Below are 25,368 nucleotides of genomic sequence, written 5' to 3' on the forward strand. Positions count from 1 at the left end.
ATGTCAGAGTACAAAGCAACAGAGGGCGACAAGTAACAACATACGTGGAGCTTTTTCGCACTTGCGATCATTCCCGGAGGGGATTTTTCTTTTTCTTACATTTACATGAGCAGGAACAATGCATTTTATAGGCCTGATTCAGAGATGTACACAAATGCGATTTCGTTCGCTGAGCAATTGCGAAAATTTACTAATGACTCAGACACCGTCTTGAGACACCCACTGCTGGCATCTCGCCCCCGCCGCTGATGTACAATGACAGGGCGGCTCTCCAAAGACACTGAGAGCTCTCCAGCTGCGAGCTGGAGAGCGAATTCGCAGTGACTGACTTTGGCACGCCCACAATACGGTCCCGACACACCTGCATTTTTCTAGCCACCCACTCTCTCTTCCCCAAACGCTGACTACCTGTCACTCACTTTGCGAATAATGTGTGCGATATCGCAAATCACTTGCCGCACGTGGCAAAAAAAAATCGCTCCATTATGTACAGCTTAGTCGTTAGGATATTTTCGACAGTCTGCGGCGTACGGGATGGCAGCAGAGACGGGCACTGCGCATATCTCTGAATCAGGCCCTGCTGTATATTAAGTTTCCCATGAATATATGTCCATTTAAGGACACACATTTAAAGTGTAATTTGCGATAAAGTGACATCTTTTCAATATTCATACAAATATTTAGTGTCCTCTAGTGGCAGCTAGAGGTACTTACACGCCATCCTGTGCATGCAATTCAGGACTCTATGTAGGACAGGTCTTGGGTTAAGCTCAGCCACTGATTTGTCAGCAGAAGTTGCTTCTAGTAAACTGGACACTCCCATTCTATTATTATATAAAGACAGATGTGCAGCATCAGATATCTGCCAGTATCAGGAATCTGCCAGGAGCGGGCCATTTATTGCCACCATGGCCACAAGGTGGGGCATCTGTGCAGCAGGGAAAATTAGCAATGATTTCATGGTAGCTCTGCAGACCCTGCCAGCTCAGGATCACCAGGTGAGTTCTGCTGGACCCTGCATAGGTGGCTTTAAATGACTTTGCATGAAACAAGAACAGTCCCAGAAGCAGCCTATCTGGCATCACAGTCAGCGCCCAAGCGCAGCATGAACACAGTAAGGAAGGTGACAGCACAACAGTCACCTATAGAACAGACATAGGGAACATTAGGATGCAGCAAGTGCATTATCCAAATACTAACATACTGTATGTGAGGGCGGCTACTTTTAATCAAGGACATAAAAGCAATGAGATCAGCTGAATGTTGAGGTTCTAGCACGACTGTAACGAACTATTTCATGTTAATTGAAGGTAGCAAAAGTTCATTTAGATATTGTGAATAAATATGATCAACATTCGTTCTCAATTTGCTATCACCGTATTAAGGATAAAGGATTAGGCAGGCCCGGAACACCGCCACACCTATGGATAAGGTAAGGGTTAACGAAAAGGTCTGGCTATCAAAACGTGAGGTTAAAAAAATAAATAAAAAAAGTCTAATATTTATTTTCCGTGGAAATATTTAATTATATTTAAAATAATTGTTTTGCTTATTTAAACTACATTTCTTTATACTTCAGAAACATTATATAAATATATATATACAGTGGGAAATTGCAACTTATTTTTTATTTATTAATGTGTGGTTCTTTATATTTTTTCTTTTGAAATCTTTTTCTTTACATTTTATCATAAACAATACAATATAGCTTTATCTCTTTTTTTGCAACTTGTTTTTATTTTTATTGGGTTGGTAAATAAATATTTTTTTATTTGGAATATGTATATTCTTTCATAGTATCAAGTTGACAGCGATCAGCCGATTTGTGTACGTACTGTAGTGTGTGTCCATCCCTGACCTATTACTAATTGATATGTTGGTGATTGTACCAGCTGTACAGTACAGTTCCCAGTATCACCCCTCTGGGTGCCCACAATTAAACACAATGGATGACTGGTTCTGCCCAATACTAGAAAATGTTATTTGCTCCCAGTAGTATTTTGAAGCACCAGGGTGTAGTAGTGACAGACAGCAATGAGAGGAAATGCTATATGTAGCATATCGGCCATACCTGGACAGTATATAATATAGTATACATACTTTCATTTTTACAACACATTAAAACATCAATCTGTTGTTCTTTTATTACAGATTTGTGTAAACGTTTCATTTCCTTTCTATACTCTGGAGACCTGCCAGTCCAATAATAGGCATATATTTACTAGTGGAGGCTGCTATAGTATTTGCACAGAGAAGTTACATAAATTGTGATTAATATAGAACCATGGAATAGTGCCAGTGTCCAAAATAATGACACGTGGTGCCGTATATTTTGTTTATGTGTACTCAGTTGCATGGATTGGTCCAATATTACAGATAGTGTATTCACTTTTGACCAGTGACTGAGGTACTTCATGACCAGTATTCACAAAGCATCACACTATTCATGGGCCTGTTTCTCACATATATCTGTTCAGTCCACATAGCTGCGGCTAACGTGGTGTGGAGGTGACAATCGTACGTTACCTACCGGGCAATAACGTCTGAACAAAGCATCTTTCAGATACTATATAAGAGTAGCCTTGTTTTAGCAGAAGACCTACAAATGAGAATAGTTATAAATAATGTCCTTTTAAGCTGCTAATAAAAAGTATGCCTCAATTTTACTTGTAGTATGTGTCTACCAGCAGAACTAAATCATTAAATCATTTGACTGGCACATTATGGCCTAGAGCAGCGGTTGCCAATCTGGGTGCCGCGGAGCACTTGCAGGGGTGCCACCGGTTGGAGTTTCCAGGACCAAATCAAATTATTTACGGTCCATGCACTGGAGTAACTACCGTAGGTGCAGGGTTTGCGGCTGCTATGGGGCCCCGGCCGCCTCTGGAGCCCAGCACTCCCCTTGTTGCACCTACGGTACCAGGCCAGCCATGGTAGCGTCCTCCTTCAGCAGCAGTGTGTTGCGCTGCACAAGACAGGCACATCTGCACTCCTGGTCAGCTTCACCTCCATCTCTGCTCACTGACTGACACTGCGAGGAGGCGTGACCATGATCCGGGGATGTCCCAGCATCAGTCAGTGAGGAGAGATGGAGCCAACCGGGAGAGGAGGTGTGCCTGCCCTGTGCAGCACATTGCTGATAGAGGGTGTGGCCACGGAGCACAGGTAAGTCGAGGGGGGGAGGTGCAGAGGACCTAGGGGGGCCTGTATAAATTTTGCTATGGGGCCCCCCTACATTATGTTATGCCCCTGGATCCATGTAATAGGAAAAACAAGAGCTGGTGGCTGCAAATCATAACATATGTAGACAACACAGAAGCACGACCCTGTCCCCACCACATAACTGACCCAATGGATGACAGATACTATAATCAAAATTTACTTCATTTAACATAGATTGGAGAATTTCTCTTTTGACCTAGGGGTGCTGTGAAACAGATGCTGATACTCTTGGGTGACATGATTCAAAAAAGTCTGGGAACCCCTGGCCCAGAGTCTAAAACTTGAATTAATTAGAGAAATTGATTAGATGTATGAACCTGCAATATGGCGTTTAGTGGTGTCAGCACACGTTAACGTACGTATTAATGTGGGGTTGGGTCACCCAAGTCCTTCTGTTCATCTTATCCTCTAGACTACACGTCTTTCTCATCAAAATGATAACCTTGCTTTATAATCAGACATAGCGTGACTTCAGTTTTCAAGGATGACTGTATAAGAGATCTCGCTGCAATGTCTATGTGTAAGGCACCGCTTTTTTTTAACTTGGACTGCGCTATTCTTCTAACACTCCTCCCCTTCCCTTTCTCCGTTATACACCCCCATTCCCCGTAATCATGTGCTGGAAATTCAATAAAAAGTATTTGGTTTTTGATGTTTTTATTTTTTTTTTTAAAAACTTGTTACAGAATCCGAGAAGGGTTGTACAGGACTCAGTAAGGGTGAGCAGATTCTGCATAATACACTAGACAAAAGTGATTGGACACCCCCATGTTTCAGCTGGTGTGACATGGGTCCACTAATTGTAATGCATGGTCACATTAACTCTGAGAAGTATAGAGATGTTCTCGATAACTCTGTGCTCCCTACGTTGTGGCCATTCTGTGGAAACAATAAATGTTTTTGTCAGGACGACAATGCCACCTGTTGTATTTCAAAGGGCGACCCTGGACTGGCATACAGAGAATTCGGTAACCGGCCTGCTCAGAGTCCAGATCTTAACCCCATTGAGAACCTCAGGGATGAATTGGAGCGATGGGTGCTGTCACGAACCAGGGCCGACTCGCAGATACAACAATCTGGATCAGCTGATTGTGACGCCGATCACTTACCAGAATATACGATTCTTCTGCCACTACGCAGAGTTTCTGCGATCTCCAAACAGATTAATAATAAATAGGGGTGTGCACCGGCCACTTTTTGTGTTTTGGTTTTGGATCTGGATCTTTCTTCGTGTTTTGGATCTGGATTGGTTTTGCCAAAACCACCCTTCCGTGTTTTGGGTTCTGGGTTTTGTGTTTTGGATCCGTATTTTTTTTAAAAAAAGCATAAAAACAGCTAAAATCACAGAATTTGTGGGGTTTTCTGCTCCTATGCTATTATTAACCTTAATTTCCACTAATTTCCAGTCTATTCTGAACACCTCACACCTCACAATAGTGTTTTTATGTCCAAAAGGTTGCACCGAGGTAGCTGGATGACTATGCTAAGCGACATGAGTGGGCGGCACAAACACGTGGTCCATCTAGGAGTGACACTGCAGTGGCAGACAGGATGGCAGTTTGAAAAACTAGGCCCCAAACAGTACATAATGCAAAGAAAAAAAAGAGGTGCAAAATGGAATTGTCCTTGGGCCCTCCCACCCACCCTTATGTTGTATAAATAGGACATGCACACTTTAACAAACCAATCATTTCAGCGCCAGGGTCTGCCACATGACTGTGGCTGAAATGATTGGTTCGTTTGAGCGCCCACAAAACAAGCTGGCAATTAATGTGTCCCTGCACAAACTGGCTCTACGGAGGCAAGATTTCGTCCTCATCCTCCTCATCCACCGATTCCTTGGATAAAACAGGACAAAGGGATTTAGGTGTCCCTGGACTGCTTACGGTCTTACCCAAAGTTTCTGAACTTGACAGTAACTTTTTATGAATGCGCTGCAGGTGACGTATAAGGGAGGATGTTCCTAGGTGGTTAACGTCCCCTACCCCTACTTATTTCACCTTTACATATGGTACATATGGCAAGACAGTTGTTGTCCGGATTTGGATAGAAATATTGCCAGACCAAAGAGGTGAAATGTTTGGTCTTCTGCCCAGGCATGACCGTGATGGGATTTTTCATCCCATGGACAACAACTGTCTCCCCCGAAGCCTGATTTAAACAAACCACATCACCATCAGAATCCTCCTCGCCAACTTCCTCCTCAGCGCCAGCTACACCAGTATCCTCATCCTGTTGTACTTCAACAGTGACATCTTCAATTTGCATATCAGCAAGTGGACTGTGGGTGCTCCTTTCAGCACTTGCAGGGGGCGTGCAAATGGTGGAAAGAGCCACCTCTTCCCGTCCAGTGCTGGGAAGGTCAGGCATCGCAACCGCCACCACACATGGACTCTCCTTGGGGATTTATGATATCTTCTTAGAACGCACAGTTCTTCGCTGTGCTTTTGCCAGCTTAACTCGTTTGATTTTTTTAGCGGGAGGAGGGCTTCCATCGTCATGTGAAGCTGAACCACTAGTCATGAACATAGGGAAAGACCTTAGCCGTTCCTTGCCACTCTGTGTCGTAAATGGCATATTGGCAAGTTTACGTTTCTCTTCAGATGATTTAAATGTTTTTTTCAAGGTCATTTTCCTGAACTTTGTCATTTGGGATTGTATGTGCCCTCTACTATGACATTGGGCATCGGCCTTGGCAGACGACGTTGATGGCATGTTATCGTCTATGTCATGACTAGTGGCAGCAGCTTCAGCACTAGGAGGAAGTGGTTCTTGATCTTTCCCTATTTTATTTTTATCGGAGAAAGTTTGGTCCTCCATTTATGTTATATTGATATATACGTGCGGCTAAGGCGCACACAAACACAGAAAATAATTTTTTATTTTTGCTAGAGACTAGTGCACTTTGTGGGTTACACCACCCTTTAAGAAATGAGCCAGCCGGCTCTTTACTTATGGGACACAGGCGCACGCTTGCCGCTGCTCCTTTGTTGATGCACTTGCAGCCACAGTGCACACAATTCACAAACACAGAAAATATATATTTTTTTTGTTTGGAGTGTACTTTGGGGGTTACAGCACCCTTTAACGGACAAGCCAGCCGGCCTTTTACTTATGGGACACAGGCGCACGCTTGGCGCTGCTCCTTTGTTGATGCACGTGCAGCCACAGTGCACACAATTCACAAACACAGAAAATATTTTTATATTTTGTTTGGAGTGTACTTTGGGGGTTACAGCACCCTTTAACGCACAAGCCAGCCGACCTTTTACTTATGGGACACAGGCGCACGCTTGGCGCTGCTCCTTTGTTGATGCACGTGCAGCCACAGTGCACACAATTCACAAACACGGAAAATATATATTTTTTTTGTTTGTAGTGTACTTTGGGAGTTACAGCACCCTTTAATGGACAAGCCAGCCAGCCCTTTAATTATGGGACACAGGTGCACGCTTGGCGCTGCTCCTTTGTTGATGCACGTGCAGCCACAGTGCACACAAGTCACAAACACAGAAAATATATATTTTTTTTGTTTGGAGTGTACTTTGGGGGTTACAGCACCTTTTAACGGACAAGCCAGCCGGCCTTTTACTTATGGGACACAGGCGCACGCTTGGCACTGCTCCTTTGTTTGAAGCACATGCAGCCACAGTGCACACAATTCACAAACACAGAAAATATTTTTTTATTTTGATTGGAGTGCACTTTGGGGGTTACAGCACCCTTTAACGGTCAAGCCAGCCGGCCCTTTACTTATGACACAGGCGCACGCTTGGCGCTACTTTGTTGATGCACGTGCGGCTACTGCGCACACAGTCACAAACAGAATTTTTTTTTATTTTTTTGCACTCTGGGGGAGCACCCCTGATGGACAGAGCACCCCCTGGACAACACTACAGCACCCCTTTAGGACTGGGACACTGCACAGGACTTTGGAGTGGACACAGCCCCTATGGACAACTGACTGCACAACACAGTACAGCCAGCCCCTATCCGAGTCAGGCGGGAAAAGTCGAGCCTGCCTCGGATCGGCCTCGGATCGGGGGGCCTCGGATTTCAGAAATCCGAACCCACTCACCCCTAATAATAAATCACATTCAAATTGCACACAGGTATGTAGCAGGGGCCTCACCAGCCACGCAAGTTCAACAAGAATCATGGAGAATATGCTAGATTAAATGTGTTTAATCCAAAAAATATTTTCAAGGTTTAGTTGCAAAATATTAATAAAATGACAAACAGATTATAAGACAAATATTTTCTAAAAATAAAAGAGAAATAACTCAGAGTTCTCGAACCCTGACGTGAAGGAGACATTTGAAGCATCGGATCCAGGCCAGTTGTCAGGACTCTCCTTAGGCACACAGAGCACTTATCATTGAGGTAGAAGCACAGTTATACCCTCTCAGGTGCATCAGCCCCTCTCTCTTTGCTGTACACTGGACATAAGAAATCAGACACACTCTTCCACATAATTGTCTATAGGAGATAGGGGGGTTTGAAACAGGGTGGATGGGGATTTAGAAACCAGTCAGCAGGTAACATAACATAGATTCCTGCTATCATCCATCCTATAGGATTTATATCCCATGGCCTGGCTCATCCAGGTCTGTCCATCTGAAAATGAAGGATTCATCTCTCCCCAAACTTTATGGCCTGTAGAGATAAGAGATGGTTATCTGGATGTCTAGTTCCAGGAAGACAGAAATTGCTCCTTCTCCCCCAAGCCTTGTAGGAATACAGGTCAAATACAGGACACAACCTAGAAACCATTTTGACACACAAATTTATATATACACATTCAATGTGTGCGATAACATCAGAAATAATGATTTGTAGTGCCAGACCCGTTTACATGTGTTTTACAAATGTTAGAAAGGCATGGTACACGTATTTATATAACGCCAGTTGGTACGTGACAGGTAACACGCATAACACAAGCTTATCTGCAAGTAGCCTGCTGCGCGTCTACATAGTAGAAACTGCAGGCGTGCCAAATGTATGTACAATAGCGGTGTGGTCATGTAGTGTATACAACTCCTATGTGTCCAGGCTTACATGGTGACCGTAAGTACAAGTCATACTAAGATAACAGTTTATTTCTTCCCCGCAGGCAGTGTCGGTTGCAGATAAGGACCTGAAGCGGGCTAAGGAATTTGCCCAAACTCACAACATTCAGAAAGCCTATGGTTCATATGAGGAACTGGCCAAGGACCCAAATATTGGTGAGGATTTGCTTTGTTATAGTGCGGGGCGCAGAGCATCCAGCATAACCTCTTCTAGTACAAAATGCTCTGCAGTTAAACTACCCATGTAATTCTATAGGACAGTTATCGGGGATTATTATTATTATTTTTCATTTATAAAGTGACATAATACAACAGTACGCTGTATGTAGAGGGGACGAATCATGATAGAAACCACATGACATGCAATCACATGACATGACATGCAATCACATGACATGACATGCAATCACATGACACAGAAGGAAAGCAGGACCCGGCCCAAACAAGCTTTCAGTCCAAAAGGTGTGAGGTACACTTGATACATGAGGCAGCGCATCCACAATATTCTGGCCCAGTGAAGCACCCACATCAGTTTTAGCACTCGTTGCGTATGATATACCTTGTTGATAAATGAGGCCCTTGGTTATGATTTGTGCGCAATTGTTCATATAGGGTAAACGAGAACTGTAAAAATAGAAACATCTCACTGGGGGTGTGGGGGGCAGCCTGTGGTTGCTCTTGAATTACAAGAAGCTTGGTAGTAGATTTATTGCTCACTGTCTTTGAAATATAGAACACTGGGCCTAATTCAGACCCGGTTGCAAGCGCTGAGTGCTCGCAACCGGGTCGATGTTTGCCAACTGGGCATGCGCATGATGGAGCCGGCTCCATCGTGCGCACGAGCGAGACCTGGCTAGCAACGGGTGCTGCGTCGCTCCGGGTCTCGCACCAAAGGGGGCGAGCTGTCGATGGTGATTGATAGCTCGCCCCATTTGGTAGGCGTGGCCGGGGGGTGGCTTCACAAATGGAGGCGTTCCCAAGCGAACGCCTGCTGTTTGTGGGTGGTCCCACTGAAATCACCATCTATTAGAGCCAGAAACTCTCTGGGGCTTGTGGCCATGAGACCCTACCATAAGGGTCTCGACGCAAGCCCGATGGTCTTGACCATCGCGACCATCATCCTGGCCGCTCGCTATAGCTGTGGGTGGTCACACACAGCTATGCGAGCGGCCAGGAGGCCGCTCCAAAAAAAACAAAACGCCCTGATTCAGAGCGAGCGCTCTTTCAGAGCGTCCGTCTCCGAATCAGGCCCACTGTCATTCCACTATCAGTGCTCATAAAGCTGCGATGGAGGAAAATTGTACGGATTTCTGCAATTTCTATAGCCGCCACAAGGTGGCAGTAGAGCTTGCTACAATATTTGCGCACAGTAATTTAAACTCACCTTCCCAGTACACAATATGTCGTGCAAGACGTAATGGAGTAAATTCTTAAAAAAACACAGCTACAAAAGCAGACATCCCTGCACTACAAGACCTTCTAATGGATCGTATGAGGTTCATTTGCCTCAGATATTCAGAAACCTCAAACCGCACGACCAAATTTCAGCACAAGGCCGAATCCTCCCAAACAGAGACTATTAGAGATAAGTCACATATCTGCAAAATCACACAATCGGTGGAGCCATGGTTGAACCGTACCTTATACGTCTTTATTCAAGCATGATTAAATAGCAGGACGATCGCTATATCCAAATTGAATGGTCACACAGAGCCCTATGCCCTGGGCTGAAGAATCAGGGCCTAATGAGATACATAATTATTATAATGATCAATGGCATGCAGAGACCTTCCCTATATTCTAGTTAAAGACTTCATACTCCATGTATACTAAGGCTTGGCTCAGAAGATATAACCTGCACCCTCTATGAACACAGATACAAGTATCAGGGTTTTCCTTGAACTAATAATAGTAATAATAATAATAATAATAATAATAATAATAATAATAATAGTGCAAGATTAACAATAGGGCAGCCGGGGCAGTCGCCCAGGGGCCCAAACACACTCAGTGGCCCCAACCCATAGCTACATCACCAACCAGTCTAGGGGCAGCTGGGGCTGTTTGCAGCTGGGGTTAAAAACACCAAGTGTTAAATGCACAAAGTGTGATTACATAACAGTTAATCAAACAGTTGAACAAACATTGACCAACATCTAAGGTAATTTCAGATTAAGAAACTGATTGCTTTAAAATTTGTCTAAAAATAACAAACCTAAAACTCACCATGTACTACACATTTCTTTTTATCAACTCTCTCCTTTGTATTTTCTCTAAGGATATAACATCCCCAACTCTCCCTGCATCTCCCCTCTCTGGGCACACTGCCACCCTATTGAGTCACTCACCTCCTCTAAAAACTAATGAGCTTTCTTTTCATCAAAGATTGACAATTACAGCCTCATTGTGTCACTATAAAAAACTTTTACACACCTACAACTATATCTACTTCTCCATCCTTCTGCTTTTATTATCTGGTGACATATCACCAAATCCAGGCCCCTCACACATACAGCGGATTTACTATGGAATATATATCCTGCCAACCTCACATGTCTCCCATCACACTCCAAATCAATAAATGTGCCTTATAGAATTCACACTTGATCACAACTTATTATTTTACATCTGAACATCTCTTTACAATAACTGCTTTCACCAATTTCGACATTTACCTGAGACTGCTGGTTCACACGTTAACCACACTCTCTAAATAACAAGAGATATGGTAAGAACTTACCTTTGTTATCTCTGTTTCTACGAAGTCCATAGGGTCCACAGGGTTGACCTTGGGGTATAGGTTGGGAACCAAATCCGGGCACCACGCAGTTAAAGCTTTTAGCTCCCAGGATGCACTTGGGTCCACTCTCCCTATAACCCCGCCCCCCAGCCAGAGGCACCTCAGATTGTAAGTAGCCAAAGGCCGGAGGAGGAGAGAAAAAGAGAGAGAAAACTGGAACACTCTAGAACCATACTCACAGAAAAGGAGACGGGAAGCCGGTGACCAGTAACACAGCCCATATGAAGCCAGGTGCGTCAGGGCGGGCGCCCTGTGGACCCTATGGACTTCGTAGAAACAGAGATAACAAAGGTAAGTTCTTACCATATCTCTTGTTTTCTACTTCAGGGTCCATAGGGGGTCCACAGGGTTGACCTTGGGGATGTCCCAAAGCAGTTCAACCAAGGGTGGGGACGCTCCTGTGCTGAGAGGAGAATCCGTCGCCAAAAAGGAAGCATCCTGAGAGGCAAAGGAAACCAATGCCTAGAACCTTAAAAAGGTATGGACAGAAGACCACGTGGACACCTAGTAAGGCAAAACAGCCGAGGCGCCACGACGAGCCGCCCACGAGGGTTACACGGCCCGAGAAAAAAACAAGCCTCAACGACAGAAATGCCCACCCATGGGTAGGCCCCTGAGGAAGACATACGAGGCCATCCAGTCAACATTTCATTATAGGCCGGCCATCGTTTCCTGTTAAAACCAGAAACCGCAGACCACCAATAAGGAGTCCGCTTACCATAAGGAACTTGAACGGATCACATAAAGCCAAAGAGGCCGGACCACAGTCCATGAGGCCACAACAGCCGAGAGGACTGGGAACTGAATGGCCATACCATAAGTTCCAGAATAATATGGAACCTAAAAACCACTTTAAGAAGAAACACAGGGCGAGAGCAACTCACACCCTGACATGATGCCCTCCAGAAGAGGGAGCCACATGAGAACGCTCCCCATTCAGACACTCTCCTGGTTGATTTAAACACCCTGAGAGAGAGAGAGAGAGAGAGCTTAAACAATAGACCATGTAATGGCTATCACAACCAGCGGTTCCATTGACTGTCCCCGGAGGGAACAAAGAACCACTACCAACTCCCCAGGAGTCCCTAGGGAGGATAAGTGGAGACATAATCCAGAAAACACTCCAAAGGATGAACTGGATACCAGAGCGGAGCAATTCCATATCTTAACCATACCGACAGTGTAGAGATCCGCACTGTCAGGAAGGCCAGGCCAAGGGTGAAACCCAAGCCAGCTGGAAGGAATGCCAGAATATCTGGAAATCCTGGACACCGGAGGATCGTATCGACAGGTACGATACCATAAGAATTATGTATGCCACAGTCCGTGGCAGATCCCAGCAAAGTCTGGCCTATCTGCTCTAAACATCTCAATGAAGACAGAGCCAGGGAAGCCCGAGGACCACAGTAGGGGCGCAGTTAAAGACAAGCGATCCAGATCCAGGGAAAAACAAGGACCCTGAGACAACAGGTCCAGATAGTGAAGCAGTAGGAACGGAGCATCGAGGAGGAGACTCCGAAAATCTTAGTACCAGTGATGTCTGGGACGACTTGGAGCCCCCAGAAGGAAAGCCCCTCCGTCTCGAATTAAACTTCCGAAGACCTCGAGGAAGAAGGGAGACCGGAGGACACAGGTACACAAAGTGGAAGGACCACTTCACTGACAAGGAGTCACTGAAGGTAGCTTCAGTACTCCTAGAGCTGGACTGTAACACCGGTAATGTGTGATCGAGTCAGAAGGCCATGGGGATCAATCCCCTCAGGGAGGCCCCCTCTGCTCACCAGGAGTTGAAACCTCTCTTGGAGAAGAGACTAGTCCCCGGGATGCACGCCGTGACGGCTGAGGAAGCCCGCTTCCCAATGGAGAGCTCCGGGAATAAACACCGCAGAGTTGGCCAGGAGAAGACCCTTGGACTATGTCAGAATGGGTGACATTCCTAACATTGCCACCCAACTACCAGTGTTGCCTAGATGGAAGCCACTGTTGTGACACTGTCGGACTGAACCTATTCAGGTTAACCGTGACAAATGGGTTAGGCCAGAGTGAAAGTCCAAGACAGCTTAAAGTATCAACAAGTTAAGTGGCAGGGCAGAAGCGACAGACGTCCAACTGCCCCGAAATGAATGCGGACCAGACACTGTCTTTAGCAAAGAACACCCTGGACGAGATGGCCATAGCCACCCGGACAGAGACCAACTCGCCTCCGTAGAAAGTATCATCGTTCGAACAGTGATCCGATGGAAAAAACTCGATCCATCTGGAGGGGAGTCAATTATGGCAAGGCCTGGAATGGAACTGAGCACATTCCACCCTACCAAAAGGTAGACACTCTGGTAGACCGCGCATCACAAAGAGTAATGACATATGTCGACTGCGTAGATATCCGCACCCTCGAAGTTGAAGAGTGGAGATCTTGTCTTACGCCAGAAAAATTCTCAGATTCTGAGAATCCAGCAGTGCTCCCAGATGAAGAAAACCCTGTGAGGGATGCAGGGAGGACTTTTCTGTGACGAGAAGAAGCCCCGGTTATCCTGACCTGGCGGTAAAGTACCTTGGTGATCCTGCTAAAAGTAGGAGACCGTCCAGAGAAAGGAGCATTCGGATACACTGAACAGGTGAACTGTCAGAAAATCCATAAAGCTGGTAAACCCCGGTGGAGTTGAGGACAGCCCCAAAAGGCAGAGCCCGAAACTTACAAGTGTTGCTGTGGCACAGCAAACCTGAACCCATGCTGATGAGAGGGCTCTGTATGTACCCGTAGGTACGTATCCTGAATACTCGGATATACCATAAAATCCCCAGGTTCCAAACATCGGATGATGGAGCATGGACGATTCCACCTGAGTCAAGGCACCGTTGGAATCTGATTCAGGGATTTGAGACAGAGTATAGGCAAAGGAGGACCAGTCGGTCACCGCCCCAAAAAGAAAGTAGAACAACCAGTCCCTCACTGAGATAGTGAGGTTGGCCGAAATAGCTCTGCTTACCACAAAGACTGTATAGCTTTCTGGGATTGTAAGGCCCTGATCAGTTCTGAAGAAGGGCCCGTGTACCAATGCCTGTGAGGAGGCTGCATGAGCAATGAGAGGCCGTTGAGAATCAGTACCTCACTCTGGAAATTCCCCAGATGTAGACCTGTCCCGTCAGGCTGAGGGTATATCCTCAGGTGTAGAAACAGGGTCGTCCGGAAGTCCAGGACTGCTCGGTACTGGATATGGTGGCCCCCGTGGAGGCCGACAGCCTAGGAAAAAACAGGCCTTTAGGCTGACCCTGAGGACAAAAAGACTTAACAGAGTTAGTCCGAATGTAGTGGGAGTAGCTAAAGACGGTATCTCCCCATTAGTGATACTGCCAATGATGCAACGATCTTGTCAAGGTCAGGACCAAACAAGAACTTCCCCCTGGAAGGAGTGTGCACCTCTGCTTTCCCATAACGCAGCCATAGGGTACTGCGGCGGATACAGATGCCGCCGAAACCCTGAAAGTTAGAAGACCGGCATCCCATGAGGTAATCCCACATATGACCACTGCATATTTTGTGAGCGGCAAAAAGATATTTGAACCTCAGACGTGTTGGAGGGGAAAAACGTCACAAAAGCATCACCATGCGATGGCCATGGTAGGACGGGCAACAGGCCCTGAAAACGAGTACATTGATTTCAGGCAAAGTTACCACCTACGGATCCGTAAAATCCGTCCAGGCCGGGATGGGAGGCGTATTAATGCCTGTAACCCGATGATTAACATACAAATCCATCCCAGAAGGGGATTTCCATTACTTGTGAGGACCCTCAGGGAATGGGAAACAGGAGGCCTTTGTGACTCCTCGTATCTGGGGACAGCCAGACTCCCGCTATGAGATCCACCCGCTGGGCAGAAAACGGGAGATGTATGATACAGGTGCAGGATCGACATTCTCTATATCCAGAATGAGCCTGGCTACCAGCCCCAAAGCAGGGATAATAATACTTGAGATCGGCTCCCCCCCATGTGAGAGGGAAAGAGCCGAATATACCATCCAGTTCACGGCAGAGCCACTGGTCAGTAACCACAGGGCGTATATCACGCCAATTAGTATTTCGTATAAAACGACATCCACCAGGGTGGCCGTTGTGGTAATCCCTGCAAGGGGAATGACAGACCGATGTGGTATCGGAGGTAATTCATGTACTGTGAAAAACCCCGGCAGGGAGCGATAGTCTGTGACACAGGGGTAAATTGCAAGAAATTGCGAGATACCCCGAGTTCAAAAGGGCAGTATGGTGAAGTAACTCAAAGCGAGTGACGACAATGGGGCCCGCCCGGCGATCCTCAAAGGAGAGGATCCTGAGAAACAACGCCCTTTAAGGGGGTCGTGCAAGGGGCCCGGCACCAGATGGTGCCGCATACGTAAACCTTTCTGAGTTAAAATCCTCCGCACTAATTCCTGCAGGCTATGACTTGCAGGATAGCAATAATGGGTGCAGTATCGTGTGCAATCTCCTGGTCAGATATATCTGACTATCTTGACGGAAATATTAAGCAGCGCCATACCGGTCCTGACTGACGCTAAGATTAGCTGCAGGAACCCATTATCAGCGTACGCAACTCACAGTTCCATCTAAAATATGGCAACGTGCAGCACGCAACAGTATGTGACAAACCTCACAGATATTAACAAATATATATATGTGAGGTCTCAGAACCACCCCAGGTACACCTGTATTAGGGCAGATAAAGAAAAGGGATAGATATACACTGACAGGTGAGAGAAAAAGCAGACAGTCAGCACTAGCATAAGTCACATACAATGCAGAAAAATATATATACATACATAAGCATGACATATAATATACTGCACAATGTCGCTACATTCAACTGCCCAGATTCAGTGTCTGGGAAGGCTATAGCGCTGTGTACACTCACCCAAAATGGCCAGGTACGCAGGGGGACTGGGCTCACTGACATCCTAAGAGTTCTGCAGCACCACAGAGAGAAAATGGCCGCTGGAGACCTCAGAAGAAGCGTGGCCCGCGGAGGAAGCAGCTCAGCGACGCCAGACTGTAGTATTGAAAGGCGCGCTGAGCTGAGGGGAGGAGCCGCTAGACAGGGAAGGCTTCCTCCCCTGGCTAGCAATTAACCCCCCGGGATGCCGGCTCCCGCTGCCGCTATAATCCCTGGTGGGCTGTGGACACGCGGGGTATGCCTCCATGGAGGGGGAGCCCGCCGCCACCGCTAGCGCCTCCGGTCTGTCCCCAGAGACCGGAGGCATAAGGCTGCATTATTCACACGCGGGTCACCGCAAGCGGTGACCACGCGACTTACCTGTCCCCGTCGATCCGGCAGCAGCCCAGGGATTCCTCCAGAGCCCGGCTAGTACAGACTCTGGGGTCCCGCTGCGATCCCCAGATCTGTACTGGCGTCGCAGCGCCGGCGGGGTGTAGGAGCGGCAGCTCAGACGTCCATTGGACAGTCTGATGCTGCCGCTCTGAAGAGTAGTAAAAAAAAAATAATAAAATAAAACTCTTTTAAGCTTAGGGGCTGCTAAGCAGCCCCCCTGCAGTAACGGTGACCCGACTCCGGCCGGGCACCAACTTAAACTGAGGTGCCTCTGGCTGGGGGGCGGGGTTATAGGGAGAGTGGACCCAAGTGCATCCTGGGAGCTAAAAGCTTTAACTGCGTGGTGCCCGGATTTGGTTCCCAACCTATACCCCAAGGTCAACCCTGTGGACCCCCTATGGACCCTGAAGTAGAAAGCCCCACATGAAGTGGCTTCTGCCACCCGTCAGACTTCACGTAAACTGATATAACAGCCATGGCTTTCCACAAACACCTACAAAAACTGCCTCTTAAAGTAGAATGTCAGTGGCGTAAATCTTAATTCAAATGACTTTCACACATACTGTAAAATAGGAATCCAGCCATCTGTCATCCTAACCCTCTGTCCCACGCTCACTGTCTACCCCATCTGTGTCACCCCTGTCTGTCTGCCCATCCCCTTTAGAATGTAAGCTCTCACGAGCAGGGCCCTCTATCCTCTTGTGCTTATCCTTTCTTTACTTATACTATCTGCTCTATACTCAAAAGCACCTAACCCGTGACTTTTGCCATCCTGCTTCTGTTGCAGCAGTGTTTATATACCATGTACTTGTCTTGTAGTGTCTTAAACTGTATGACACTGTTTTCTTGTTCTGTTCAACTGTTTATGTACTATGTTTCTGTACTATGTAAGGCGCTGCGGAACCCTTGTGGCGCCATATAAATAAAGGATAATAATAATAATAAGAACCTGGGGGCACCAACACACCAAGGGGCCCCCACACATACTTCTTAGTAACATCGCCGGCATATCATATTAACAATTTTATTGGTAGGGGCCCCCACAAGTTAGTTGCCCTGGGGCCCCCACAAACCTTATACCGGCTCTGGGTAAACAACGTGTAATTTGAGAGCCCGGAGAGGGCAAAGATCTCTGCTCTCTAATCCTTTGTCCACCTCAGTATGGAGGAACCTCATCTCAGTAAGAAACCGTATTATTAATTCAATACCTACAGTATGATCACCGGAACTGTTGTTGAAGTTAAGGATTTCAGGAACAATTCCCCTGTGAAAGTAGTTCCCCCTTAGAGGTAGTACTGCAGTGTATGTATTTGGGTCTGGGGGTCACTGTTTTATGGGGCTGATATACTTAAAGGTCACCAATCTCCCTAAGAATCTAATTTCTACCAATAGTACAGTATGAGCGCTCACCAAGTGTGGTGCTAAGGTATGATTCTTTATATGTACTAGTGAAGTGCGGTTACGTCAATGGCTGGGGTGGCACACATGGAGTTGGGTCTGAGTGCTGGGAGCCTGTCTCACCCCCTACTCACTGTAACTCTCCCCTCACTACACTAAGCTTCAGTGTCCATTGATTGTCCTACCTGCATCACTGTGTCTTCTCTTTGTTTCTGACTAAGCTCCGATCTCTAAACACTGCAGTGCACTTCCTGGTCACATGACACATCCTGGGTGTCTATCAGTGATGACACACCCATATTCAGAGGCTTGCCTCTATTAGCTCTCTTTCTGTGCAGCTTACTGCCCGTGTTGTGTATTACCTCCTTACTGGCCAGCTGTTGCTGTCTCATCTCATGTCTCCCTGCAGTCCCAGGGAGCTCCTCAAAGCTGGTGAGTGTTAACTATAAAAATGATTACAATAAACAAAGATGTTTATAAGTTATAAATATCTTCTTTGCATAATTCTAATCATTTTTATATCCAATCCCAGGAGTATGACAGAAGAGGCTCTGCATCTGCTGCCTACCCTGACTGCACGCCCCTGATGTGTACTGTACATAACTCTGATATATATAACCAATGAACTATAAACAGTAGATGGAATAATTAGTATGATGTAATAGTGAGAATGAATTACATAAACATGTACAGATGGATGCCTTACCTACATAAATAATATGTACTCAAATGTTTTCTACATGAATGACAGATCCATATAAATAAGTTCAAATGTATTGAATTATAAGAGTAGGAACATGTAAAATCATCAAGATAGGGAAGACACAACACAAGGATAAGGGGTGGGGTAGTGATAGGGCAGGGAGTGGGTAAGAAAGTGCTTGTTTTAAAATGTATAGGTTCAATGAGTATATCCCCTTCTGAATTTACCGTGGTGTTGAGTCACGTAGAAATTACACTGGATGGGTTGGGTATTAAATCCCGGCTGTCGGGATGCCGCTGGTCAGAATACCGACAGCCAGAATTCCGACACCCATAGGAACGAACGGTAAGTGTTTCCCTAACCCCTATCCTAACTCTCCTTCCCCAGTGCCTAACCCTAACCTCTCCCCCCTAGTGCCTAAGCCTAACCTCCCCCTTCCTGCACCCTAAACCTAACCCCCCCTTCTCCAGTGCCTAAACCTAACCTCCCCCCTAGTGCCTAAACCTAACCTCTCCCTCCCCGCACTCTAATCCTAACACTCTCTCCCCGGTGCCTAACCCTAACCCTCTCCATAGTGCCTAACCCTAACCCCGCACCCTAACCTCCCCCTAATACCCCGATACTTACCTTCAGGATGCCGACGATCGGGATACTGGTGCCAGGATCCCGACCTGTCGGGATTTTGGCGCCGGTATTTAGACCATTGACATCTCGCACGCCGGGATGCCAACTACAACCCCACTGGATGGTCCTGCAGTAGCCTCAGTGTTATTAAGCACAGTGCACCAGGCTGTAGGTGTTTAGATGCTTGCTGCGAGGTAAGTGTGCAGGATTGTGCTGTTAAGCTACAGCTAGCGGTCCCTGCCGAAGGTCAGATGCCCTCCTCTGCAACTGACCTCTGATAGGGATTGCTTGGAGGCTGTAGTCTCTTTTATATACTCTATCTTGTTCTCATTTGCGGGATTGGCTTATATAGGGCAGGATGTACTAATGGCAATAGGCGGCCAAAACTCCAAAAACCACTATAGATAATAAGTAAAGTCCTATAACAAAAATAATCCTGCTCATTCATCCTTAAATATTTATGCAAAAAAAATAAAAAACAACAAGAAGAAAAACTTGAAAAATATAAATATAAGATTAAGGTCCCTTTAAATTAAAGTGAAATGATATTGTCTTGCAGATATTATATATGTTGGGGTCCTGCATATTGTCCATTGGGAAGTTGTATTGATGTTCCTGCAAAACAGGAAAAATGTGGTGTGTGAAAAACCCCTGGCCATGAACTCATCGGAGGTGAAAGAGCTGACATCCGCCGCCAGGAAACACAATGTCTTTTTTATGGAGGTACAGTTCTGTAATTGGCATGTTTTTTTTTTGTATTATTGTTTTTAGTATAATTCTTCTGAAACATACTACAATACTCCCCCTTATTGTTTTGATGAAAGCACAATTCCGATTTAATTCTGCACGACTGTTCAGGATTGGATCGGTGGGAACACGAAGGGCATTCTTGTGTCAAACCTGTTGAGAATAGAGTGCACTACTGCACAGACTCCATGTTGAGCCTCCAGGGAGGCTTCATTCCCTATTCAAAGATGGAAGCTGACCTATGTACTGAGCATGTGCGGCACCATCTTGTCATTGTGGTGAGTGCCACAGTGGAAGACAATTGTCTTCCACTTAGCTCCAGTGAGACCCGATATTACCGCTAACCAGAAGGCTGTTCCAGCATCCCTGCACCGGTACCCGCATCGGCATACGCTCACCGTTAGCGTAATAAGGAGCATTTGGAAGTCAATATAGTCGTTTAGGGAATGTAATAATTTGTATTAAGTTGGCTCTCGCTAGCTATAACATCTGTCACCATTTTGTAAGCTCAGGCGCCAGCTCTAAATTTCTTCGATAACATTTAGGAGTAAATTTACTAAAGTGAGAGTTTTTAGAAATGAGTTTTAGAAGAGCTATTGCCTATAGCAACCAATCAGATTCTACTTAACATTTAACTAGCACCTTCTAGAAGATAATAGCTAGAATGTGATTGGTTGCTATGGGCAACATCTCTTCTAAAATTCACTTCTAAAACCTTTTACTAGGAAGGGCGACCTGCTCTCCCGGGAGCCTGTGGGGACTCACCGAAATGAATGAGTCTCTCGGACATGTTTTACTTCTTTCAAGCAATGTTCCTTTTAATATTCAACAATTCAGACTGCGAATAATGAATTTAATGGAAAGAACTTTTACAATTCTCATAATTATCAAAATATCTCATTGTGTCACAGGCAATGTGGAGTCGCTTTTTCCCTGTGTACGATCAGATCCGCACCCTCTTATCCCAGAAGGCCATTGGGGATGTGAAAGTTGTACGGGCGGAATTTGGCTCTAACCAGTATCACGTCCCCAGAGCGGTGCAGAAGGAGCTGGGCGGTGGGGCACTCCTGGACATTGGCTGTTACTGCATCCAGTTTGCCTTAATGGTATTTAAAGGTGAAAAACCAGAGTCTGTGACTGCCAGAGGATTCCTGTATGAGACTGGTAAGTCCTCCAATGGATAGAATAGGAACGTACTGTGGGAAACGCTCCCAACACCAACCGATGCTTCTTTCCTTTACTAGGGGTTGATGAAACCGTAGCGATTGTTCTTCAGTACCCTGGGAAACGGCAAGCCATCCTCACCTGCACTATTATGGTTGCAATGCCAAACCAGGCTGCCATTTGTGGTTCTACAGGGATGATTCAGGTATTGCTGATTGTCACACAGGGGCTATTAATGATGATAATTAACATTCTAACTCAATGCAAGCGCCGGAACAATTCATCATTGCTCTGGCGCGGAGACAGCTGATCCTTTTGGAACAGAGGGCCTAATTCAGACCCGCTCGCGAGCGCTGAGCGCTCGCAAGCGGGTCGATGTTGGCCAAGTGCGCATGCGCACGACGGAGGCGGCTCCGTCGTGCGCATGCGCGAGACCCGAATAACGACGGCCAAGCCGTTGTTATGGGTCTCGCACCAAACGGGGCGTGCTGTCGATGGTGCGTGACAGCACGCCCCCTTTGGTGGGCGTGCCGGGGGCGTGGCTGCCCAGACGGAGGCGTTCCCATGGGAGCGCCTACCGTCTGGGGGCGGCCCCACTGACATCACTAGTGATGTCAGTGGGAGTGATTTTGCCTCTGATAGAGCCAAAATCACTCCAGGGCTTGCGGCAACGAGACCCTACCGCAAGGGTCTCGTCGCAAGCCCGATGATGCTCCTGTCAACCAGGTTCAGACAAGTTCAAGGTTACTACATATGCAGTTAGAACCGGTTCTGACTGCTTTGTTTACTAGGTGGAATCACAGTCTGGTTATTTTATAGACATACCTCGTACAGTAAGACTGTTCTCTATTTTAAGGAGCGTTTCCTACCCAGATTGATCTCCCTCCTGTGTAGAGGAGATTAATTACGATATTGCTCATGCAAACAGGACACAAGCTATACAGTATCTCTTGATTGTGCAAAAATCCCCTGTACAGCCCAACTCTGACACTTCCAAATCTCTGATTATAATACAGTTATAGAACGGCAGCTAAACAGGCTGAAATCACTTCATTTGACAACTGTTATCATTCGGACTGTATACAAACAAATGCCTGCACAGGATTTATCATAGAAAAATAAAAAATTTAGGGGGAAATGCTGAATGTGAATTATGTCTGTTTGCTCAGAATAAATTATGCACATTTATAGAAACATAGAATTTGACGGCAGATAAGAACCACTTGGCCCATCTAGTCTGCCCCTTTTCTTTTATCCTTTTGGCAACCTCAACCCTATTTGCTCCTTACGTCTCTCTTAAGGATATTCTTATGCCTATCCCAAGCGTGTTTAAATTGTTCCACCGTTTTAGCTTCAACCACCTCTGATGTGAGGCTATTCATCTTATCCACTACCCTTTCTGTGAAGTAATTTTTCCTCAGATTTCCTTTGAATCTACCACCCTCCAGTGTCAGTGCATGTCCTCGTGTTCTTGTACATCTCTTCCTCTGAGCCTCCCTCCCTCCAGTGTCAGTGCATGTCCTCGTGTTCTTGTACATCTCTTCCTCTGAGCCTCCCTCCCCCCCAGTGTCAGTACATGTCCTCGTGTTCTTGTACATCTCTTCCTCTGAGCCTCCCTCCCTCCAGTGTCAGTGCATGTCCTCGTGTTCTTGTACATCTCTTCCTCTGAGCCTACCACCCTCCAGTGTCAGTGCAGGTCCTCGTGTTCTTGTACATCTCTTCCTCTGAGCCTACCACCCTCCAGTGTCAGTGCAGGTCCTCGTGTTCTTGTACATCTCTTCCTCTGAGCCTACCACCCTCCAGTGTCAGTGCATGTCCTCGTGTTCTTGTACATCTCTTCCTCTGAGCCTACCTCCCTCCAGTGTCAGTGCATGTCCTCGTGTTCTTGTACATCTCTTCCTCTGAGCCTACCACCCTCCAGTGTCAGTGCTTGTCCTCGTGTTCTTGTACATCTCTTCCTCTGAGCCTCCCTCCTCCCAGTGTCAGTGCATATCCTCGTGTTCTTGTACATCTCTTCCTCTGAGCCTACCACCCTCCAGTGTCAGTGCAGGTCCTCATGTTCTTGTACTTCTCTTCCTCTGAGCCTACCACCCTCCAGTGTCAGTGCAGGTCCTCATGTTCTTGTACTTCTCTTCCTTTGAAGAATGTCTCCCTCCTGTTCCTTGTTAAAACCCTTCATGTATTTGAAAGTTTCTATCATGTTCCCTCTTTCCCTTCTCTGTTCCAAACTACACATATTAAGATCTTTTAGTCTTTCCGGGTAAGTTCTGTGCTGTAGGCCATGCACCATTTTAGTTGCCCTTCTTTGTACCATCTCTAATGTGTCTATATCCTTCTGGAGATATGGCCTCCAGAACTGAACACAGTATTCCTCTCCCTATACAACCAAGCATCTGACTTGCCTTCCTCATTGCTTTGGTGCATTGCTTGCCTGCCTTCAAGTCATCTGAAATGGTGACTCCTAAATCCCTATAATGGGTACACCTATGTCTGTCAGCAGATTATGCACCGTACAGCTGTCATTTCTGGGTATGTGATTATGATAGTGGCCCTTAATCCAGTATAAGGCACCAAACATGGCGATTGGTGGATAGTGCTGGTTATTCATCAATCAGAGGGAATGGACTCCCCGGATACTGATAGGTAAGTGCAGTGCTTAAAGTGTTCCTAGAGAAATAGTGGAACTCACCACCCCCCCTCGGTGCAATGTCAATAAAGGGACAGTGCACGCCTTAGAAAGCTTTTAACACAACTTAAGGACACAAAGTACTTTTATTAGGGCTAATAGTACACATCTGCAATGATTTCCAGTGTCACTGCGTCTTATTTTGGGGTACAGACTGATTCTCCCAATCTATTTAGTACTTTCCGCCTGTTATGCATTCGCCTATTTGCGTTTTCGCCTGTTCTGCAATTGAATACGGCGAAACGCAGGGACGCGCATGCCGCAAATTCACGTCTCAAACAGGCGAATGCGGCGGAAAGTGCAATAGGCGAAAAGTTTCCGACTTTTCGCTTCTAATTGAATTCAACCCTAAGACAGGCTCCTCGTTAAGGTTTATATCCTGCCTTTTGTTACACCAGTATAAATATTATTACCCCCTCAGGTTCCCTCATGCATGTGGTGCCCAACCTCTGTCATCCTTAATGGAAAAGAAACCAAATTTCCTCTTCCCCCATCCACTAAGGCCATGCATTTTACAAACAGCACGGGACTGAGCTACGAAGCGGAACACGTGCGCCAGTGTCTGCTGAAAGGTAACGTAAATGATCATGTGACTTTAAGTTCCACTATTGTCCACTAGGCTCCGCTCTAATGACAACTTCTGGCATCGTAGGATTAAAGGAGAGTCCGCTTATGAGCCTGGCGGACAGTGAACTTCTGGCCGCCATCATGGAGGAAGTTCGCAAGCAGCTTGGTGTCACATTCCCGCAGGACAGAGACTGATTATGTACAACAATTACCGTTAGGATTATTACTGCAACGCACAAATATTTAATAAACATCGAATTAAACCGCTAATTTCTATGTATTATAATTAATCATATACATTATTTTTTAACTTGCAATTGTAAAATAAATGATAAAAAAACTAAAGTGAACAATGAAAGATAAATGTAGATAGCCTGCATTCCACGTAATACTAAGAGAGAAATCGTATTAATCAGTAAAGTCAAATTAAATATACTACTATAGTGTATTTATTGTATCGGAAAACTTTTGGTTATATTTAAAGATTTCTTTTAATGTTTTTCATCCTATTCACAATCATAAAAACAGTGACATCTGGGCCTGATTCAGACCCGCTCGCGAGCGCTATGCGCTCGCAAGCGGGTCGATGGTGGCCCAGTGTGCATGCTCCATCATGCGCATGTGCGAGACCCGGATAGCGACGGGCAATCCGTCGCTCCGGGTCTCCTACCAAAGGGGGCGTGCTGTTGATGTTGAGTGACAGCACACCCCCTTTGGTGGGTGGGCCGGGGGCGTGGCTGCCCAGACGGAGGCCCCATGGGAACGCCTACCATCTGGGGCCGGCCCCCACTGACATCACAAGTGATGTCAGTGGGAGTGCTTTCAGCTCTGTTAGAGCCGAAAGCACTCTGGGGCTTGCGGCAACGAGACCCTACCACAAGGGGCTCGTCGCAAGCCCGATGGTCGCGATGGTCTTGACAATCGCGACCATCTTCCTGGCCGCTCGCTATAGCTGTGGGTGGTCACCCACAGCTATGCGAGTGGCCAGGAGGCCTCTCAAAAAAACAAGAAGGCCGGCCCTGATTCAGAGCGAGTGATCTGTCAGAGCGTCCGGCTCTGAATCAGGGCC

General features: G+C 46.3%; 1 protein-coding gene across 1 annotated transcript; it reads left to right on the forward strand.

Moving 5' to 3' along the window:
• Nucleotides 1–880: 880 nt before the first annotated feature.
• LOC148478179 (trans-1,2-dihydrobenzene-1,2-diol dehydrogenase-like) lies at nucleotides 881–24,524 on the forward strand. Its single transcript, XM_088455833.1, has 7 exons — nucleotides 881–998; nucleotides 8,336–8,447; nucleotides 19,695–19,858; nucleotides 20,794–21,046; nucleotides 21,127–21,251; nucleotides 24,154–24,304; nucleotides 24,385–24,524. Exons 1-7 carry the CDS (start codon nucleotides 909–911, stop codon nucleotides 24,492–24,494), a joined length of 1,005 nt encoding a protein of 334 aa, XP_088311959.1. The 5' UTR covers nucleotides 881–908; the 3' UTR covers nucleotides 24,495–24,524.
• The last annotated feature ends 844 nt before the right edge of the window (nucleotides 24,525–25,368 follow it).

Source organism: Taudactylus pleione, unplaced genomic scaffold (assembly GCF_031769625.1).
Source record: "Taudactylus pleione unplaced genomic scaffold, aTauple2 ptg000672l, whole genome shotgun sequence".
NCBI classification, from domain to species: domain Eukaryota; kingdom Metazoa; phylum Chordata; class Amphibia; order Anura; family Myobatrachidae; genus Taudactylus; species Taudactylus pleione.